This window comes from Notothenia rossii (assembly GCF_949606895.1).
Source record: "Notothenia rossii genome assembly, chromosome: 6".
Taxonomy (NCBI): domain Eukaryota; kingdom Metazoa; phylum Chordata; class Actinopteri; order Perciformes; family Nototheniidae; genus Notothenia; species Notothenia rossii.
Window position 1 is genome coordinate 7,094,132 of NC_136909.1, and position 17,911 is coordinate 7,112,042.

The 17,911-nt window shown below is 42.3% G+C and overlaps 2 protein-coding genes across 3 annotated transcripts in view; one reads left to right on the forward strand and one right to left on the reverse strand.

Moving 5' to 3' along the window:
* The first annotated feature begins 357 nt into the window (after positions 1-357).
* Positions 358-10,949, forward strand: ranbp1 (RAN binding protein 1). Its single transcript, XM_079690063.1, has 6 exons — positions 358-516; positions 2,304-2,437; positions 2,672-2,829; positions 6,478-6,606; positions 7,840-7,908; positions 9,844-10,949. The coding sequence occupies exons 1-6, from the start codon at positions 502-504 to the stop codon at positions 9,984-9,986; spliced, it is 648 nt and encodes a 215-aa protein (XP_079546189.1). The 5' UTR covers positions 358-501; the 3' UTR covers positions 9,987-10,949.
* A 1,202-nt stretch (positions 10,950-12,151) lies between these two features.
* zdhhc8b (zDHHC palmitoyltransferase 8b) overlaps positions 12,152-17,911 on the reverse strand; it is a 92,182-nt gene continuing 86,422 nt past the window's right edge. For both annotated transcript variants that reach the window (XM_079690046.1, XM_079690047.1), the window contains 2 exons: positions 16,645-17,672; positions 12,152-15,845 (listed from right to left, as the gene is read on the reverse strand). In XM_079690046.1, the coding sequence (XP_079546172.1) occupies positions 15,731-15,845; positions 16,645-17,672 (1,143 nt within the window). In that variant the 3' untranslated portion in view covers positions 12,152-15,730. The remainder of the gene's footprint in view (positions 15,846-16,644; positions 17,673-17,911) is intronic.

A 17,911-nucleotide genomic window follows, 5' to 3' on the forward strand; every position in this document is an offset into this window, starting at 1 on the left:
CACAAAGACACAGTTAGCTGTCTCAGTGGAGTGGTGAGCACAGAAACCAAACTGCATTGGGTGGAGTGGAGCGAAACTTTTGTCTAAATGTGTGGTGATTAGTTTTGACACACATTTCCATCATAAGCACACAAAGGAGGCTTATTGAAATGCTCCATCCATAACAGCAGTGATATACAATCTTAATACATAAATAATCAAAATACAATAATTTGATATAGGCTATATTATTATCAAATAGGCCAAATAATAACAAGTATGTTCATAACAAGTACTACTTTTGGTTGTTGAAGTATATTTTGATGCAAAAACGTGAAACAATCCACTGTGATGGTCCCAGAGACACGAGAGGCGGTGCGCGCGCTGTCATAATGTGGGCGCGGCCATACGTAGGAAATTCGGCGCGCGAAAGCTGAAGCCGGAAGTAACGAAGCTGAGGGGAGAAGGCGGCCAATTCTTCGATCAAACTACTCGCAGCATCTTTAAACATCCTCTTTTAACATGGCAGACCCAAAGGTGAGGACAATTATTTTAGGTCATCCAGTTCACCATGTCCGCCCTAAAGTCAACATTTTGTTCCAAACATGTTATTGTATATGTTTAAATCGGACAAAGTTTATAAAGGAAACAGGGGGATAGAAATGCCGACTGATATATTCCCTGATGCTAATTCAAGGCTAGTGAAAGCTTGAACAAACTCTGACAGACAGCTGGAAATATGCAAAGCTAGATTTTTTACTCCAACGCTTTCATTTGAAGCTAAACAACTACTCAAGTGTGCAGACAGTCTGCATGCTAACATTAGCCCCTCTAATCATTAGCTATAAGCACAACAGTTGCTAACAATTCTATTCTACTGTTAGCATCCTAGCATGGGGCTAGCGACTGCGTATTATCGGGCATTCAGCAGTCACAATGCTCCACTAATTTGTAGTGACAGTTAGCCTAAACACATGTCAGCTCAATCAACTTCAACGTTAACGGTGTTAAAAAAGACACCGAGTTGTGAAAAGACAAACGCTTAATGTTAGCGAACGGCTAGCATGCTAGTGAAAGGCCTCCTTGTTAGCTCTGCAACTTCACAATGAGTTGTCTTGAAAAAAACAAAGTTGAAATAACTATTTGTTCCCAGTACACAGATTAATGTAACTGGCTTAAAGCCAAACCTTAAGCATATACATATTGCCCATCAAGCCAGTCGCCGTTTTATTCAATTTAATTATTCCGTTATTGCAATATATTTGGCATCAGTAGCCGTTGTGTAGCTCATCTCCCGTAGCTAGCAGTGGGATGGAGCTAACTTGCTAACTAGTGAAGCCTGTGAGCATAAAGGGGTAAGGGTTTCCAACCTGAAGAAAGGAAAGTCTCCCGCGTTTGCTCAGTTTCATATCCGTTACATGGTGTAAAGTAACTTGAGTAGATGTACTCGGGTATTGTACTTCAGTATAATTTTGAGGTACTTGAGTATTTTAAATGTACTTGCTTCTTTGTACCTCTACTCCACTACAATTCAGAGGCAAATGGTGTGCTTTTACTCCTACATTTATTTGGTTACTTTGCAGATTTGGATGAATGATGTGAAATATTATCAACACTTAAATCAGACTTCAGTTACACATGGAGTAAATTCACAAGCTACCCTTGCAGTATACAAAGTCATTAAAATGTGTTTGACCTTTTTTTAACAGCTTGATAAACACATCAATATTTATAATCGAAACACAAAATGGGCCGATCTGAATTAGCATTTGAGCTATTCTTACTTCAAGTTTATTTTAAATACCAATACTTTTGCTTGAGTAACATTTTGAATACAGGAATTTTACTTGTAACAGAGTATTCTTACACTTTGCTACTTTTACTCGGGTACAAGATTGAGCATTTCCCACACCTCTGCTTTTCACACGGGCAAAAAACGTGCACACTTCTGAATACATCACATTCTTCTGTATGCAGAATGTGTTCCTGCCATATTAGTAGCACGCTTTTAATCGTATGCACATCAGTGTGAGAATATGCAACCCCCAAATAGAATTAAAGATGCTTGGCTCAGCAATAGCGATTTACTAAAGGCTCTGCCAGTTCCCATACAAAAGCTATACTTAACCAATGAGCTCCTAAATCCCTCCATTGAAGCATCCGTGGCCTGTTGGACAATTGTCAGAAGTCATTTGGTTCTAGCACGTTTTAAAGAGTCACACTGGCCTATTACACCACGCGCCTAATTACTTGCACTTAACTCTGAATCTCTGACAGGTAATCAGACTTTGTTTTACTAACTCATCCATTGCTTTTCCTTGTAGGACAAGGAGGAGCCCGAAACCACTGCAGACACCGCAGAGGACTCTAATCATGATCCCCAGTTCGAGCCCATTGTGTCCCTTCCTGAGCAAGATGTGAAAACATTAGAAGAGGATGAGGAGGAACTCTTTAAAATGTAAGTCTGTAGTCTTATTCAAAGACCCCACAAGTTATTTATATAGGCTTTTTGCACTACTTTTTATTTATTATGTTGCTGTTGGAGGAGCTCAGGTCAGAATAATTTCATTGCCATTTCCGCACTGTAGCTTTGTGCATATGACAATAAAACCTTTGAGTCTTATTTGTATTAATTTAAATGATGAGATATTTGCTGAACAACTAGTAAGCTAGTGTACCTTTGTGTTCCCAGGCGGGCTAAACTGTATCGTTTTGCCTCTGAGAACGAGCCCGCAGAGTGGAAGGAGAGGGGAACCGGCGACGTGAAGCTGCTGAAACACAGAGAGAAGGGAACGATCCGCCTCCTGATGAGGAGAGACCGAACCTTGAAGATCTGTGCCAACCATAACAGTGAGTCAATTTGATCAATATAAGTTATATTGCAATTTTATATCGCAACACCAAAGAAATTACAAAGAGAGGCGGAAATAACTTGTATCAACTGACAATAAATACATGTCAAACTAAAGTATGTTAGCTATACAGCAGCGGTTCCCAACCTTTTTCAACTCGGGGCCCACTTAAGAATCTACTTTCTTTTTTTTCGTGGCCCACATTCAACCATAAACAATACGGAGGCTAAATAAAGTTCTGATTGGTCAATTCGGAACATGTGACATGCTGTTAATCCAGTAGAACAGACCGCTGTGAATAGGGATGGGTACCGAGCCCGGTATTAAACGGCCCCGGGGCTGAATTATTAAAGACTGTGGTACCGTTAAGCTCCGACGTTAACGGTCTTTTTATCGGTACTGGAGACATGTAAAAAAATATATGTATTATAAGAGTTTTAGTGTTGCCCACTCCGTTTCTAATATGCAAAATGCGTCTTTTTAGTATTTGCGATCTTTCCAATCCAGGCGAGAGATCTCTCTCCCCCGCCTGCTTGCGAGGGGGCGGGGCAGTTTACACACACGCAGCTGCTACATGCAGCAACACACACACACACACACGGAGGAGATGGAGGAGAGAACGCGCTCCGAGCTGTGGTTAAACTTTACCCGTCTCGATGTGGACAATCCTCGTTACCAAAAGTGCTATAAGACTAGAGTGATGCGATGGGAGCGTTTAGAGCGAAGCGAATATTCGCATCGCGTCCGGTGTGAACGTAGCATTAGTATAGCATGTAAGGGCGCACGAGCAATTTGTCTAAACATTTAGCAAAAGTGAACCACATCCAGACGGAGGAATGCACCGGGTTCGACTGTCTTTCTAGCAGCTCTGTAGCCCCATCCACGAGTAACGTTTCCACGTCAGGTGTTATGTATGCTAGCAGCAACACACGGAGTTAACTCAATTATACAAACATGGGTTCATGATTAGAGGTAACTGAGTTACTCTTTATTTTGTTAAAGTTTCAGCTATTCTGTTTACAGTTCTGTCATCAGATTATTTAATACGATTTGTTAAAACATTGTTGTTTCTTTTGATGTGAAATATTATTTATTTAAATTAAATAAAAAGCGATGTTAGTTTTGTTCACAATTTGTTTACCTTATTTTTTTCTCCAAAAGAACCGATAATAGTACCGTTAAAAGACCGGACCAATAAGCGGTATCGATAAAAGTAGTAGTAGCGTTAAAACCTTAACGATGCCCATCCCTAGCTGTGAATAGTGCTGTGTACCTGGACTCACATTCAGGTTCAGGTCCGGACTCAAGTCCAGAGGTTCAGGTTCAGGTCCGGACTTATAAGTCCGGACTTGTGTCAAGTTGTGTGAGTAACTAAAGTGAACTTATTGTGAGCTAATTATCAATTGAAAATAAACTCATAATCAACTCAAATTCAAACTCGTCAGGTTTATTGTGCCCCCTTCCAACTTGTTTCTAGACCATGTCTTTTCTAGAACTCTACATGTGTTACTAACTACACAACACAACTACATACATAGTGATGTACATTAGGGCTGCAACAAACGACTAATTTGATAATCGATTAATCTATCGATTAATGAAACGATTAATCGATTATTCGGATCGTTAAGGTTTTAACTGTACTACTACTTATATCAATACTGCTTATCGATCCGGTCCTTTCAACGATAGTATTAACGGTTCTTTTGACAAGAAATAAGGTAAACTAACTCAACAAATTGTGAACAAAACTAACATTGCTTTTTATTTTAATTAAATGCATAATATTTCACATCAAAAGAAACAACAATGTTTTAACAAATCATATTAAATAATGTGATGACAGAACTGTAAACAGAATAGCTGAAACTTTAACAAAATAACTAATTCAGTTACCTCTAATCATTAACCTATGTTTTTATAACTGAGTTAACTCTGCGTGTTGCTGCTAGCATACATAACACCTGACGTGGAAACGTTACTCGTGGATGAGGCTACAGAGCTACTAGAAAGACAGCCGAACCCGGTGCATTCCTCCGTCTGAATGTGGTGCACTTTTGCTAAATGTTTAGACAAATTGCTCGTTTTACCGCCTTTATATGATAAACTGTTATTGCAATTTTGGTAACGAGCATTGTCCACATCGAGACGGATAAAGTTTAACCACACCTCGGAGCGCGTTCTCTCCGCCATCTCCTGCGTGTGTGTGTAAACTGCCCCGCCCCCTCGCAAGCAGGCGGGGGAGAGATCGCTCGTCTGAATTCGGAAGATCGAAAATACATTATAGACGCATTTTGTAGTCATATTGCATATTAGAAACTGAGTTGGCGACACTAAGACTGCGATATAATGTTTATGTAGCAATAATACATAACATATGTTTTTAAATGTCTCCTGTACCCATACAAAAGAGCGATAACGTTGGAGCTTAACGGGGTGTAGAACACATGTGATGACGTCACCAACGAATCGACGACTGAATTAGTTGCCAACTAATTTGGTAATCGATTTTAATCGATTAAGTCGATTAGTTGTTGCACCCCTAATGTACATACAAGACTCAATATGCAAGAGTACAAGTCTATGTGTTCTTGTTCAAGAACAACAACATATTGACATTGTCTGGGTGAAGTGTTGCTCTTTCGGCAGACACTATATCACCATACATACAAAGGAGTTAGCTTAGCTACACTACCAAATATGGCAACCAGCATCCCACGCTGTCAGTGTCCACTATGTCTAAGCCAGCTTCCCTTGACGTCACACAGATCTCGCGAGCAGTTGCGATATTTTGCGAGACTTCGTGAGTTCAGTAATGGCCGCCATATCAGAAGCCAAAACAATGTTTTTCTTCTTTTCTCAGTGCAAATTTCTCGATCTATGGAAGGTTTTAGATGGTTTAGAACAAAAAGGAGAATATACGTAAGTACCGGTTCCTGACGTTCCGGTTTTAACCGGACTTGAACCGAAACTTTTTACAAGTCCAGTACCGGTTCGGCGTACCGGTACGCAGCACTAGCTGTGAAGGACTGGAATGACCGTTGCTAAGGAGGATCGAGAAAGGAAAAGAGGTTCAAATAAAAACAAATCTTAAAAATGAAATGTTTCCACACAAATCAGAATGTTTTGCAAATTATTTGGCGGCCCACTTGCAAAGCAAAGGCCCACAGGTTGGGAACCGCTGCTATATAGTGTATATAGCAAAATATAGTGTATACACAAAACGTGTGTGCATATTTCTATTTGGGTTCCTTTCACACTAAAGTCTTCTAAGCACATATGTAGGTACTCGCACTACTAAGAAGTCTGTATGGATTTGTTTTTGCAATTTCAGCACATTATTAGTGCCCTTTCAGTGTTTGCTAATAGAGATTGAAAGCCTTAATGTTGGAGCCATAATGTATTGTTTTTCTTTTCTTTATCTGCATAAATTGATGTATCATGCAGTTCCAACATTGTGTGTGTGTTGATGCAATCAATATGGTGAATATATGGAGCACAAAATAAAGGATACTCAAGGATATACGACTCACATGGACATGTTTTATCGTCTGCAACAAAGTTCTCCCATCCCTCAGGGGCTTGAGTATAGATTAGGTTAAAAAGTCACTCCAGTTAACCTGATTCTCCCTCTTGTGACCTGCAGTTACGCCGGCCATGGACCTGAGGCCCAACGCTGGCAGTGACCGGGCGTGGGTCTGGAACACACTAGCAGATTATGCTGACGAAAGCCCCAAACCTGAATACCTGGCAATACGCTTTTTAAATGCAGAGAGTAAGTATTTATACATTGAATCCAGTGAAGTGAAAAAAACTGTCCATTCTCTGCATCGAACTCCGTCATACAGCAGCCCTTTGATGTGAACACACTCTCACTCTCTCCGTCATACAGCAGCCCTTTGATGTGAACACACTCTCACTCTCTCCGTCATACAGCAGCCCTTTGATGTGAACACACTCTCACTCTCTCCGTCATACAGCAGCCCTTTGATGTGAACACACTCTCACTCTCTCCGTCATACAGCAGCCCTTTGATGTGAACACACTCTCCGTCATACAGCAGCCCTTTGATGTGAACACACTCTCACTCTCTCCGTCATACAGCAGCCCTTTGATGTGAACACACTCTCACTCTCTCCGTCATACAGCAGCCCTTTGATGTGAACACACTCTCACTCTCTCCGTCATACAGCAGCCCTTTGATGTGAACACACTCTCACTCTCATACAGCAGCCCTTTGATGTGAACACACTCACTCTCATACAGCAGCCCTTTGATGTGAACACACTCTCACTCTCTGTCATACAGCAGCCCTTTGATGTGAACACACTCTCACTCTCTCCGTCATACAGCAGCCCTTTGATGTGAGCACACTCTCACTCTCTCCGTCATACAGCAGCCCTTTGATGTGAACACACTCTCACTCTCTCCGTCATACAGCAGCCCTTTGATGTGAACACACTCTCACTCTCTCCGTCATACAGCAGCCCTTTGATGTGAACACACTCTCACTCTCTCCGTCATACAGCAGCCCTTTGATGTGAACACACTCTCACTCTCTCCGTCATACAGCAGCCCTTTGATGTGAACACACTCACTCTCTCCGTCATACAGCAGCCCTTTGATGTGAACACACTCTCACTCTCTCTGTCATACAGCAGCCCTTTGATGTGAACACACTCTCACTCTCTCCGTCATACAGCAGCCCTTTGATGTGAACACACTCTCACTCTCTCCGTCATACAGCAGCCCTTTGATGTGAACACACTCACTCTCTCCGTCATACAGCAGCCCTTTGATGTGAACACACTCTCACTCTCTGTCATACAGCAGCCCTTTGATGTGAACACACTCTCACTCTCCGTCATACAGCAGCCCTTTGATGTGAACACACTCTCACTCTCTCCGTCATACAGCAGCCCTTTGATGTGAACACACTCTCACTCTCTCCGTCATACAGCAGCCCTTTGATGTGAACACACTCTCACTCTCTCCGTTGTGTTTGCAGATGCTCAGAAGTTCAAGGTGAAGTTTGAGGAGTGCCAGGCGGAGGTCAGAAAAAGTCTAGCCGACACAGGTACGTAAAACAAATGTCTTATCCAGAATATGCTTAGATTAGATTGAATGTTTCTCAACAAATGTGGAAGTGTGTGTGTGTGACCATCGCTTTTACAATTGAGTCATTTCAAATGTGTAAATAGTTTACTAAGACGTGTAAGACATTATTTTCATGACTCAGACACACTGACGGCCCGTCCACACAGCAGCGGTATAATATATATATAAATATATAAATAAATAAAATCCCCAAACAGGCGAAAACCTACCAGTTTCACCCACTGTCTCTGCCACCTCCCTCCATGTCTGGTTCCTCCGGTTTGTATCCCGGTAAATAGTTACTGGTCGTAAAGAACCGGGTGATTTGCTAACGTAATATCTCGTTTGGAATATGAGGAAATGAACTGCGGTCTGGCTCTCCCAGCTTGCACGCGGTTTGATTGGCTAGCGCTTGTACTGTCTAACAGGATTTTGATTGGCTGACGCTTCCAGCTCAGCTTCAAAAGTTGAACATTGCTCAACTTTTGAATCCTGAAAATCCTGGAAATCTCCGCTTTGCTTCCCCACAATGCAGTTCGGCGAAAAGCGAGACAACGTGACGTCACCCCATTCAAAGTGAATGGGCAGAAGCTTTGGAAGATTTTGTAACGCTGCTGTGTGGACGGGCCGTGAGGGTTTGGTGTTGGGATTTAGACTTGTTTATATTCAATTCAAACTAGGGCTGCTGCTCGATTATGGCAAAAATCATAATCTCGACTATTTGGGTCAATAATTGTAATTGCGATTATTCATTGACTTTGAAAACATCCATTTATTGGAGAGAAAAAAATGTGAACAGTATGTTTTTAACAGTTGATTACCCTGAACTTTAAGTATAATTCAACTGAAAAACCAAAATAATTATAATTTTTAAAAAATCGTTTTATTTCGATTACTTTGTTTTCGTAATTGTTGCAAGCCGTACTCGCGGTTAATTAATTGAGCAGCCCTAATTCAAACTAGGTGTAACATTATGTAAACCTGACATAAACAGTAAGGACATTTGTGTTGGGTAGATGATTTCTTTGTTGTAACAATGCTTCTTGGCAAAACATCTTATACCGTTGGAAAGCCTGTTAATTTACAAATGGTGCCCCAAATGCATGTCCCTCATAAACGTGGCACCATTTAAAAAGGTAAATAAACAGACTTTTTGTGTTAAGATTGACAGGGATGCAGACTCACTCTGTTCTCTGCTGTTCACTCCGGCCTAGAACTTTTTTCTGACTGCTAGATAACCGCGCAGAACGTAGTACATGACCTGCTTTCTGATAAGCTGGTGTCAGTACGTTCTGCTACATTACTATCCAGATTGATCACCAGTTATCTGATCGTGTGTTATCAGGGTGTCCGCGGGGTCTTAAAAAGTATTAAAGGGCATTTTCCAAGGTATTACATTTTGTATCTTGTTTTCAATAAGTATATGAATGGTCCAAAGAGGTTGTGTTCTACAGTCTGCCTGAATGTAATCATTGCGTAGGTGTGTAGTGTGATTCTGTGTAGTTTATTTATGGCGTCCCGTTGGATTTGACGTCATCTGAACAGGACATCGCTCGCTCACTGCTTGATAGCGCGCGAAGGTCCGTTTACGCCGGTTGCTAAGCAACATCGTTATGGAGAAATGCAAGTTTGCGTCCAAATGGTTGGAAGATAAGGAGGAAGGAAAATCAATACTGTATATAGTCAATGTGAGGTAAAGTGTGTCGCCAAGGTAACCGGTTAGAACTCCAAGTGGCGATGAGGTTTTAAAATGTAAGGAAAGGGTCTTAAATCTGACTTCAGGATTCCTGCATATACCCTGCTAATGTTCTTGATAGTAATGTAAGAGGCAAAGTTTAAATATTAGCATAGTTTTGAGTTGTGTTCAAAACGTTCACAAATAATTGACAGCATGTTTTCACTGCTTTGTCCGCAGACGACACCGATAGCGCGAACAAAGTGGCAGAGAAGCTGGAGGAACTCTCCGTCAAAGAAAAAGCATCAGAAGAAAGCAAGACAGAGGTCAAAAAGGAGGTGAAGAAGGAGGAGGAGGAGGTGGTGAAGGAGGAGAAGAATTGAGAACCAAGAACTTGCTTTGCTGATCTTCAACTTATCAGTCTTTCCTCTTTTTTCTACAATAGACTCTAAATGAACTGAATTTGGACACTTGCATATTGTTAGTATTTTTTTTATTATTATCTGTTTTGCCTCAAGATCACGAGTCATCGATGCCACTGTGGGGGTGGGGGGGGGGGTGGGGGGATACAAGATAGTGAATTTAAGGAAAATTAAAAAGCCCATTCCTTGCACCTTGGACTGCCACGCTGTCCTTTCTCGCCATCAACAGTTAAATGTTACGAACTGTGAAGCAGGCTTGTGACCGTGACATTCCTACATTGGGGTCTTTTTCTTTTTTGTTATTCTGAAGCAGTGGGGGAGAAGAGAATGTAGCACAGGGTCAGGGACCAGGCATTATAGAGGTGCATTATACCTGTAAAATCCCATAATGCATCAGTGAGCCATCTTAACCCTGTCCACTGTCAATGCGTCCACTGTGAGAGTCAGCAAGTGAGGAGAACAGACTTCTCAGTGGACGCCTTGTAGCTGTACTTTCCGGTTCCTTCTTTCGTCAGTACTGATCGAAGGGGAATCCACTCCAGACATTCGAGGGTCATCAGATGCAGAATCCATTTCATTTCTTTTTTTTGTGTTATAATTATCTTAAAATGTCCAAACGGTTCATCGTCAGAGTGGCGGCGCTCTTGACTTAAGTTCCTCACCAGGAAAATTGAGTTTCTATTTAGATCATAACATTCCCAGACTGTAAGCATGTAGAGAATATGTAACCGAGTGCCCTTTCTGATCTGTGTGCACACCACCGTCTCCTTTTCTTTCCATTAATGGAGTTCATAACCTCGCCTCTATAAAGTGCGTCTAAGTGCCAGTGCATCTGTAAATACATGGTTGAAATGTTGCCTTTCATTTGCACTCAAATGATTTGAAATGTTTCCGCTACCTTCGAATAAAAACCGTCTAAGACCACCTTTGCCTTTTTGTATAAAAATCCCTCGCTTCCTGGGATAGATAATGTGCTAAGAAATACATAAAAGTACAAAGCTATATGCTAAGAAATATAGTTTTAACCCTTGTGTTGTGTTGAAAGCTGTTACCGTTCATGGTGTTCGCGGGTACATTTTGACCCATGATTTATCTCAGTCCAAAACACTCAGAAATTGACTTATCATCCAATATTGTTTTTACTACATCATAACTAACTTATTACGCATTCATAAACGTACAGTCCTGTTATTGTATGGCCCAAAAACACATTACACCACATATTGCACACGTGCATGTAAGTTCAAGTGTTAGTGTACATATTCTTTGTGGAAGGAGGGGGGGGGGGGCTGCGGGAGTGGAGACCGTGGCCTTTTCTCAATCGCGAGGATGCTTGCTTGGTAACACATGTCTTCCGAGTCACTTGCTTCAGAAGCTAGGCAAGAATCCTTCCTGGCAATCGGAAAACGAAGAGTGGAACAGGCGAGCAAGTGTGCAGGTGTGCGTCATGAGAGGCCCCGCCTTACATTTTCCTCCACAGATTTGGGTTAATTGGTCCGTGCGCAAAGCATTGTGGGGATTTGAAGGACGCGAAGTCTACACATATGCAGCCTCGAAATTACCCCCAAACCAAGGACGCGGCCTCGGTGGAATTCCAAGTATGCTGGAGATTGGAACAGTCCTTCGGCGGCACTCGATGACGTAGTATCCTTGAAATATTGGCTTGGAAGCCAGTTTCCTCGCGATTGAGAAACGGCCCAGGTGCATGTTGTGAAAAAATGTGTTGCAGTGGGGGAGGGGTGTCAAAGGTTAATCTTGATTGGGCCAAATTTGACCCCGAGTGACCCACAACATTCTGCCGGATCTTCCCAGACCCCAACACCGAATTATACACTTTTTTTTTTTTTTTGAGACCTTCAGAATTGGCTAAAAGTCAGTTTTGCAGTGTTTATAAAGCTGTGGTGGAGGATATCATGCAGCCTTGCTGCGACAAAAAAAACTAGAGCGTAGTTATTATATAATTTGAAAATGAAACGTCACGGGAGACCCGAACACAACATAAGGGTTAAAGGAGGTAATGGCTTTTGCATTCTCTTATAAATGTCAATGTAATTATTATTTTAACAGACTATACAAGAAATAACAATGCTGTACAGATTATGAATTCACAAGAATCAATTCACTCCAAGAGTTGGACACTTTTATTTACTCTGCTCATTGGGAAATATTTCCTCTTCACAAAAATAGGAACGCATTTACATTTATAGTATATTCTATATTTTAATACATAATGATCTTTCTATTTGAGCTTCAGAAAACACATCAGCTCGCGGCTGACAAATGAAACATGAATTTTTTTCTGACTGTCAGGAATGCTCCCTGACCTGCAGCGATGTCCATCCCCAAATAAAAGAACGTTGGACTAATGGCAGTCATCTTAAAGAGGAATGACATCGATCGTGTTTCGATATGTGTTCGTGATAGACTCTTATTTTCAGACACTCAGGTCTTTCATTACGATCCAGTTTGCTGTTTCACCGACAAAAAACCCATCAGATCTCCCCAAAAAGCATCCTTTCAAACTTCAGCCTCACAACAATTCAAAAATACATGACTGATATAGATTATTATCCTGTTTCTCAACATTACTGTGTTCGTGGTAAGGCAGCTGGGTGAGACCTTAGTAGGGGGAACACTCACTACCTCAGTTATTAACCTTTGCACCCTGATCTCTGGACAAAGGAAAGGGTGAATGCACCAGAAACGGGAAGAAAAAATATTCTTGAAAAAGTGATTCAATTTCCTCACTAATTACCGTCCTCCAGAACCATCCGCTCTTAAAGGTACAGTACACCCCCAAATTCATATTTTCCCTTTACCTGTAGTGCTATTTATCAATGTAGATTGTCTTGCTTGTCCAAGTGAGAAATGGCTGTGAAAATATCTGCCTTCTCTCGCATATAATGTAAATCCAAACTATCTTAATTGATAAATAGCCAAACAAGTAAGAAGATATTAATTAATATTTTAGATTTTGTGCTGAACTGTTCCTTTAAATGTTACCCAGTCTAACACTAACGGTAATTCATCACCCCATAGTGTACAATAGTTTTCAACCAGCAATGCGTTATCTTCTCAAAAGGCAACAATGGTTTATTTGTCATGCAAATTGCAGTCGGACCAAATCCACCACTTCCAACATCCATGTAAATTCTGGCTTATTCTTTCATATTCAGTTCATGCAAATTAAAACCTTCCACTTACATAATACTAGTCTGTTTAATGGTCAAAATTAATAAAACATTTTAGACTTTAAAGCAACAAAAGAGAAAGGTTTTGCATCTCCGAGTGGCAGGAGATACTGGAGCTGTACCAGACAGCTGCTGCAAATTCATTTGACATTTTCCGTCTTCCTGATGTCACCCATTCACCGTCTTTGAGAAATTAAGGGGGTGTGTAGTCACTTTTTAGCACTGAAATCTCAAGGCATCTTCAATTAAAAGCCCAATATGTGCACACATTTCCCTTCCTCACATCACTTATCCTGTAATAACATGTCATCATCCTTTCTTATACACACTTCAAGGCAGAACATTGACTTTTCCTCTTATAATGACTTCATTTATTTACTGAATTTATAATTTATTAAGAAAAAAAACTCCACTCAAAATAAAAACATCCATTCCAGGCTTAGTAAAGCGTATAAAAAAAGATGTATCAAACATAGCTTTTGAAAGGTTGGCTATATAAAAATGAAACAAACCCATTTAAAAAAAAAATAGAGACAGAATAATGAATGAGCAACCAGTTATCTTCATTTCACTACATGGGACGATGGCTTGTACACCGCTTTCCATTCCTATGATTATAACATAAACAACTAACAAACTAAACACAATTTCTTATTTTTTCTTCAGACACAAAACAGAAAGTTGTTTTGGTTGAGCAAGGCTGGACTCGTTCTGACTTGTGATGAGGTAATGTTATCTTTCAGAACAGAATCTATCCGTCCTGCACTCGTGTCGTGTTGAAATCACCCGACTGAACTCCACTAAAACAAGCAGAGGCCGAGGACGATGTACTGCACCTTTAAGAAGGGAATACAAGGGGGTAGTATAATCAAACCCTATCATGTAGCATCTCTGCTGGTTGCATTCAGTCCTGAGAAACTTATTTGTGATGCAATGAACCATGTAAGGAATTAAATGCAACGAGCCGTGATATATGAGACAGGTTGCACATTATCCAGCTTACTACACGGCTGCTCACTAAATAAATCAACAATTTGACTCACGCTATAGATTTAATTTTCTTGTTTTTGTTCTCTTGTCTTTACGTGGAACAATTTGGCCATCATGGATCCAAAGTTTTGTGCTAACCAAAACATATAAAATGTAATATTCAAATAGTATTCCACAGTGTTTTTCTGAAGGAGGGACACTAATGTTTTTTTTGTTGCAACAACTGACGTACCGGGCTTCTTCCCGCAGATGAATACGACTGAACATAGTCCCTTCATCAGAGCAGCAGTCTGCTATCGAAAAAGAACAGACTGTTGAATGTCCAAATTGACCAATCAGAATCAAGTATTCAGCTTAGCTGTGTAGTCAAGAGTGGTGCAGGAATGAGTCTTAAAACACGGAAATTACTTAGTATTTTAAAACGTCCTGGTTTCCAAGTTAGCCATTTTGAAAGTGTTTTTGGTTTGACCGCTGAAATAAGGTCTGTAGTTAACACAAGCTGAAGAGACGTTCACAACATAAAATGCATCAGTAAATACCCCCTGCAGATGTCAACAAGTGACGATATAAACTACTAAACGGAATCTTGCGTCATCCTTTAGCTTAGCGCAGGTAATGCACAACCATGCAACAGCCATATGATCGTCAAGTGGTGTTAATATGTGGCGATTACCATGCTAAACAACTCGTGTAAAACATCATAAATGTGTGTTTGCCATAGATCATATTTTCGGCAACAAACTTGAATCCAATGAAGCAATCCCATTATCCAGGGACCCCCTGCGATGCTAACTTCTGGGTTAGCATACAAAATATGTCCTCACTGCACCACTCTGCTAAATCGCAATGGATTTGGATTGCAACCACCAGACATGATATGATATGACTTCCCTTTCTCGATACCCCCCTTTCTGATATATTCATCACTTGTGTTGCCTGTCTATGCATGAGGGGCTGATCTAAATGACCCCTCCTCCATCACTTCTCAAATACTAATACTCTGGAGAAGGCATGAAAAGTACACGTTAATGTGAAGCACCTTGAGGTCAATCCACTCAGAAAAAAAGGGGTTTTCTCACAGAGCTCCATGGTCGGGATGTCGGTGTTGAATCGTCGGTTTTTGTTCAGCCTTCAGCAAAGTTTGTGAGACATTCGGGTCAACATTCGCTCCATGACCACAGCTCAGAGACAACAGTAATAACATTAACAGTCCACTTTTAACCACCAAGATGATGCGCCACAAAATCTTAACAACAAAACACTCCTTACACACACTGTATCTGACACACACACACACACCCACACACACACACACTGACAAACAACCCCACACACACACACACACACACACACACACACACACACACACACACACACACACACACACACACACACACACACACACACACACACACGCAGACAGATCCTCTGATTGGACAATAACTGTTGCCCCATGTTATTGAGATTTCACTAAAATAAAGGAGGATCTCTTTGCAGCGGGGCGGTCGTTGGAGTTGGATCGTCTCACACCGATATCTCATACGTGGTGCCTCCTACACCTGTCACCTTTTTGACGTTACTGTGACGGCTGGGGCTCAGGGTGGGACAGTCCATTTGCCCGTTTACTTTCATGGCCTCTCTGAGTGGGAAGAGAAGAGCGAGGACAATTATTTAACACAAGAGATTCAACACAACGAGATTCAACACAAACAGAAACAGTAAGGGTCGTAGCAGCATGCAGGTTAGTTCAGGCGTTCTGGACAGTGTCATATGAAAAGAACAGAGGAGATGCATAGACAGTTGGTAAGATGAAGGGCTGGGCAATATAGCATTATATATAAATATAATAGTATGAGGCTAGATATTGTGTTAAAGTGTCCTTTCCTGGTTTTCATTTTTTTTTTAATTAGTCATGATATCCACATTACTGATGATTGTTTATTAAATATCTCATTGTGTAAATATTTATAAAAGCTCTCATAGTCAGCCATACGATATCGTCACACTATCTATATTGGGGGTATTAGTTAAAATATATTGTAATGTTTTAAATAATCCATATCGCCCAGCCCTAGTTGGAAGTGTTCTTGTTAGTGAGACTTGGAGATGTTAGATGAAATAAATAAAAAGCATGCAAAACAAAAAGAAATGAGTAGTTACACAGCTTTATTAACTTGTGAAATAATACAAAAATTGATATTTTACTAGAAAGGCGAACATATAAATTCCCAAAATACATGTAAGAATTCACACCAGACAGTTTTAAACATAACATAACAGTTAGACAAACACCGTATTCAAACGCTACACATTGCCTCGGTTAGGACTAGTGCACTACAGCCCTCAATCTGTGTGTGTCCAGCAGGAGGAGCAGGGTCTCCAGCGGGAACACATTCAAAGCATGCAGTCCCTCAGGGGGGGGACGTTAGGTTTCATACCTTGGGCCCCCCAGACGAGGGGAGTCTGTCCTCTCTAGGGCACTGATGTAGGAGAGTTTTTGGTGGGAGTAGGAGGGGGATCGGGGCATGGCGGGGGAGTGGGGTTGGTGGGCCGGGGAGCGGTAGAGACCCTCGGGGGGACCGGCCCTGCTCTGGCTGCTGTTGCTGCTACTATGATCCGTGTGGAGGGAGGTGGAGGAAGTCCTGGGGGCGCGGCCCAGCGTGGAGCGTAACGCTGGGGCTCGCTGCCCATAACTCACCAGCCCGACCCCCATCAGGTTGTCCCGGGACCCTCCGTAGGCGGGGGGTGTGGGGCCTCTGGAGACGGAGCCACGAGGCCCGTCCGGGTAGCAAACACTCGGGGGTAAACCGTAACCCCCGTCAAACACGCCAGAGTCCTGGGCGTAGATGTGGGTCTGAGAGCGCCCGTGAATAATCTGCCTCTTCTCCCGCTCCTCCATGTCCTTCCGCTCCTGGATGGAGGCCATGATGGTCTGGGAGAGGTTGTCGTAGCGCACGGGGGAGGGGTCGCGGTCCCGCAGGTGAGGGGAGGGCTGCCGGCCCACCGCTCTTTGGTGCATCACCGGACTGTAGGCGGAGGAAACCTGGTGCCTCTGCATGTCCGTTTCCCGGATGTGGCACATTTTGGTGGGCAGGTAGGGCGAGTGGAAGCCGCTGGAGGGGATCCCGCGGTGGGACACGCACTCGCTGGGGGGGGCCGCTGGAGAGATGCTGGGGTTCAGCAGGCTGTCGTAGGAGAGGCTGCCGTTACGGTTGGACAGCGTGTTGGGGGAGAAGACGCTCTTGTACGGGGTGGAGGTGAGGGTCTGCGGCTGACCCTGCTTCAGGCTGAGGGAGCGAGAGGTCAGGGGGTCGGAGTCCAGCTGGTGGGGGGAGGACTGGAAGGTGCGGTGGAGCGGGGCGTTGGTGTACTCCGGCAGGTCCAGGTTCGGCTCGGATCGGTAGTCGTGACCGCGGACGCCCTCTTCCAAGATGGCCGAGGTCTTCCGCTCATCCGGCATGACAATCTGAGGAGCAGAAAAACACGTCAGATCTTTGTGGAGCTGTGAAGGAAGTGTTTGTCCCTAACAGCTGGTATGGAAAGCTGAACAAGCCATAAAACCGTGGCTATAGAGAGCTGAAGGAGTCTTAAAACCTAAACATAACACTTTTACCAGTGAGGTTCCCTCATCTCAAAGTCATATGGTTTTTAATGTTTTTAAACTAAAGCATGAGAGATTTTAAAGTGTTCTCCTTTGAAATAAAA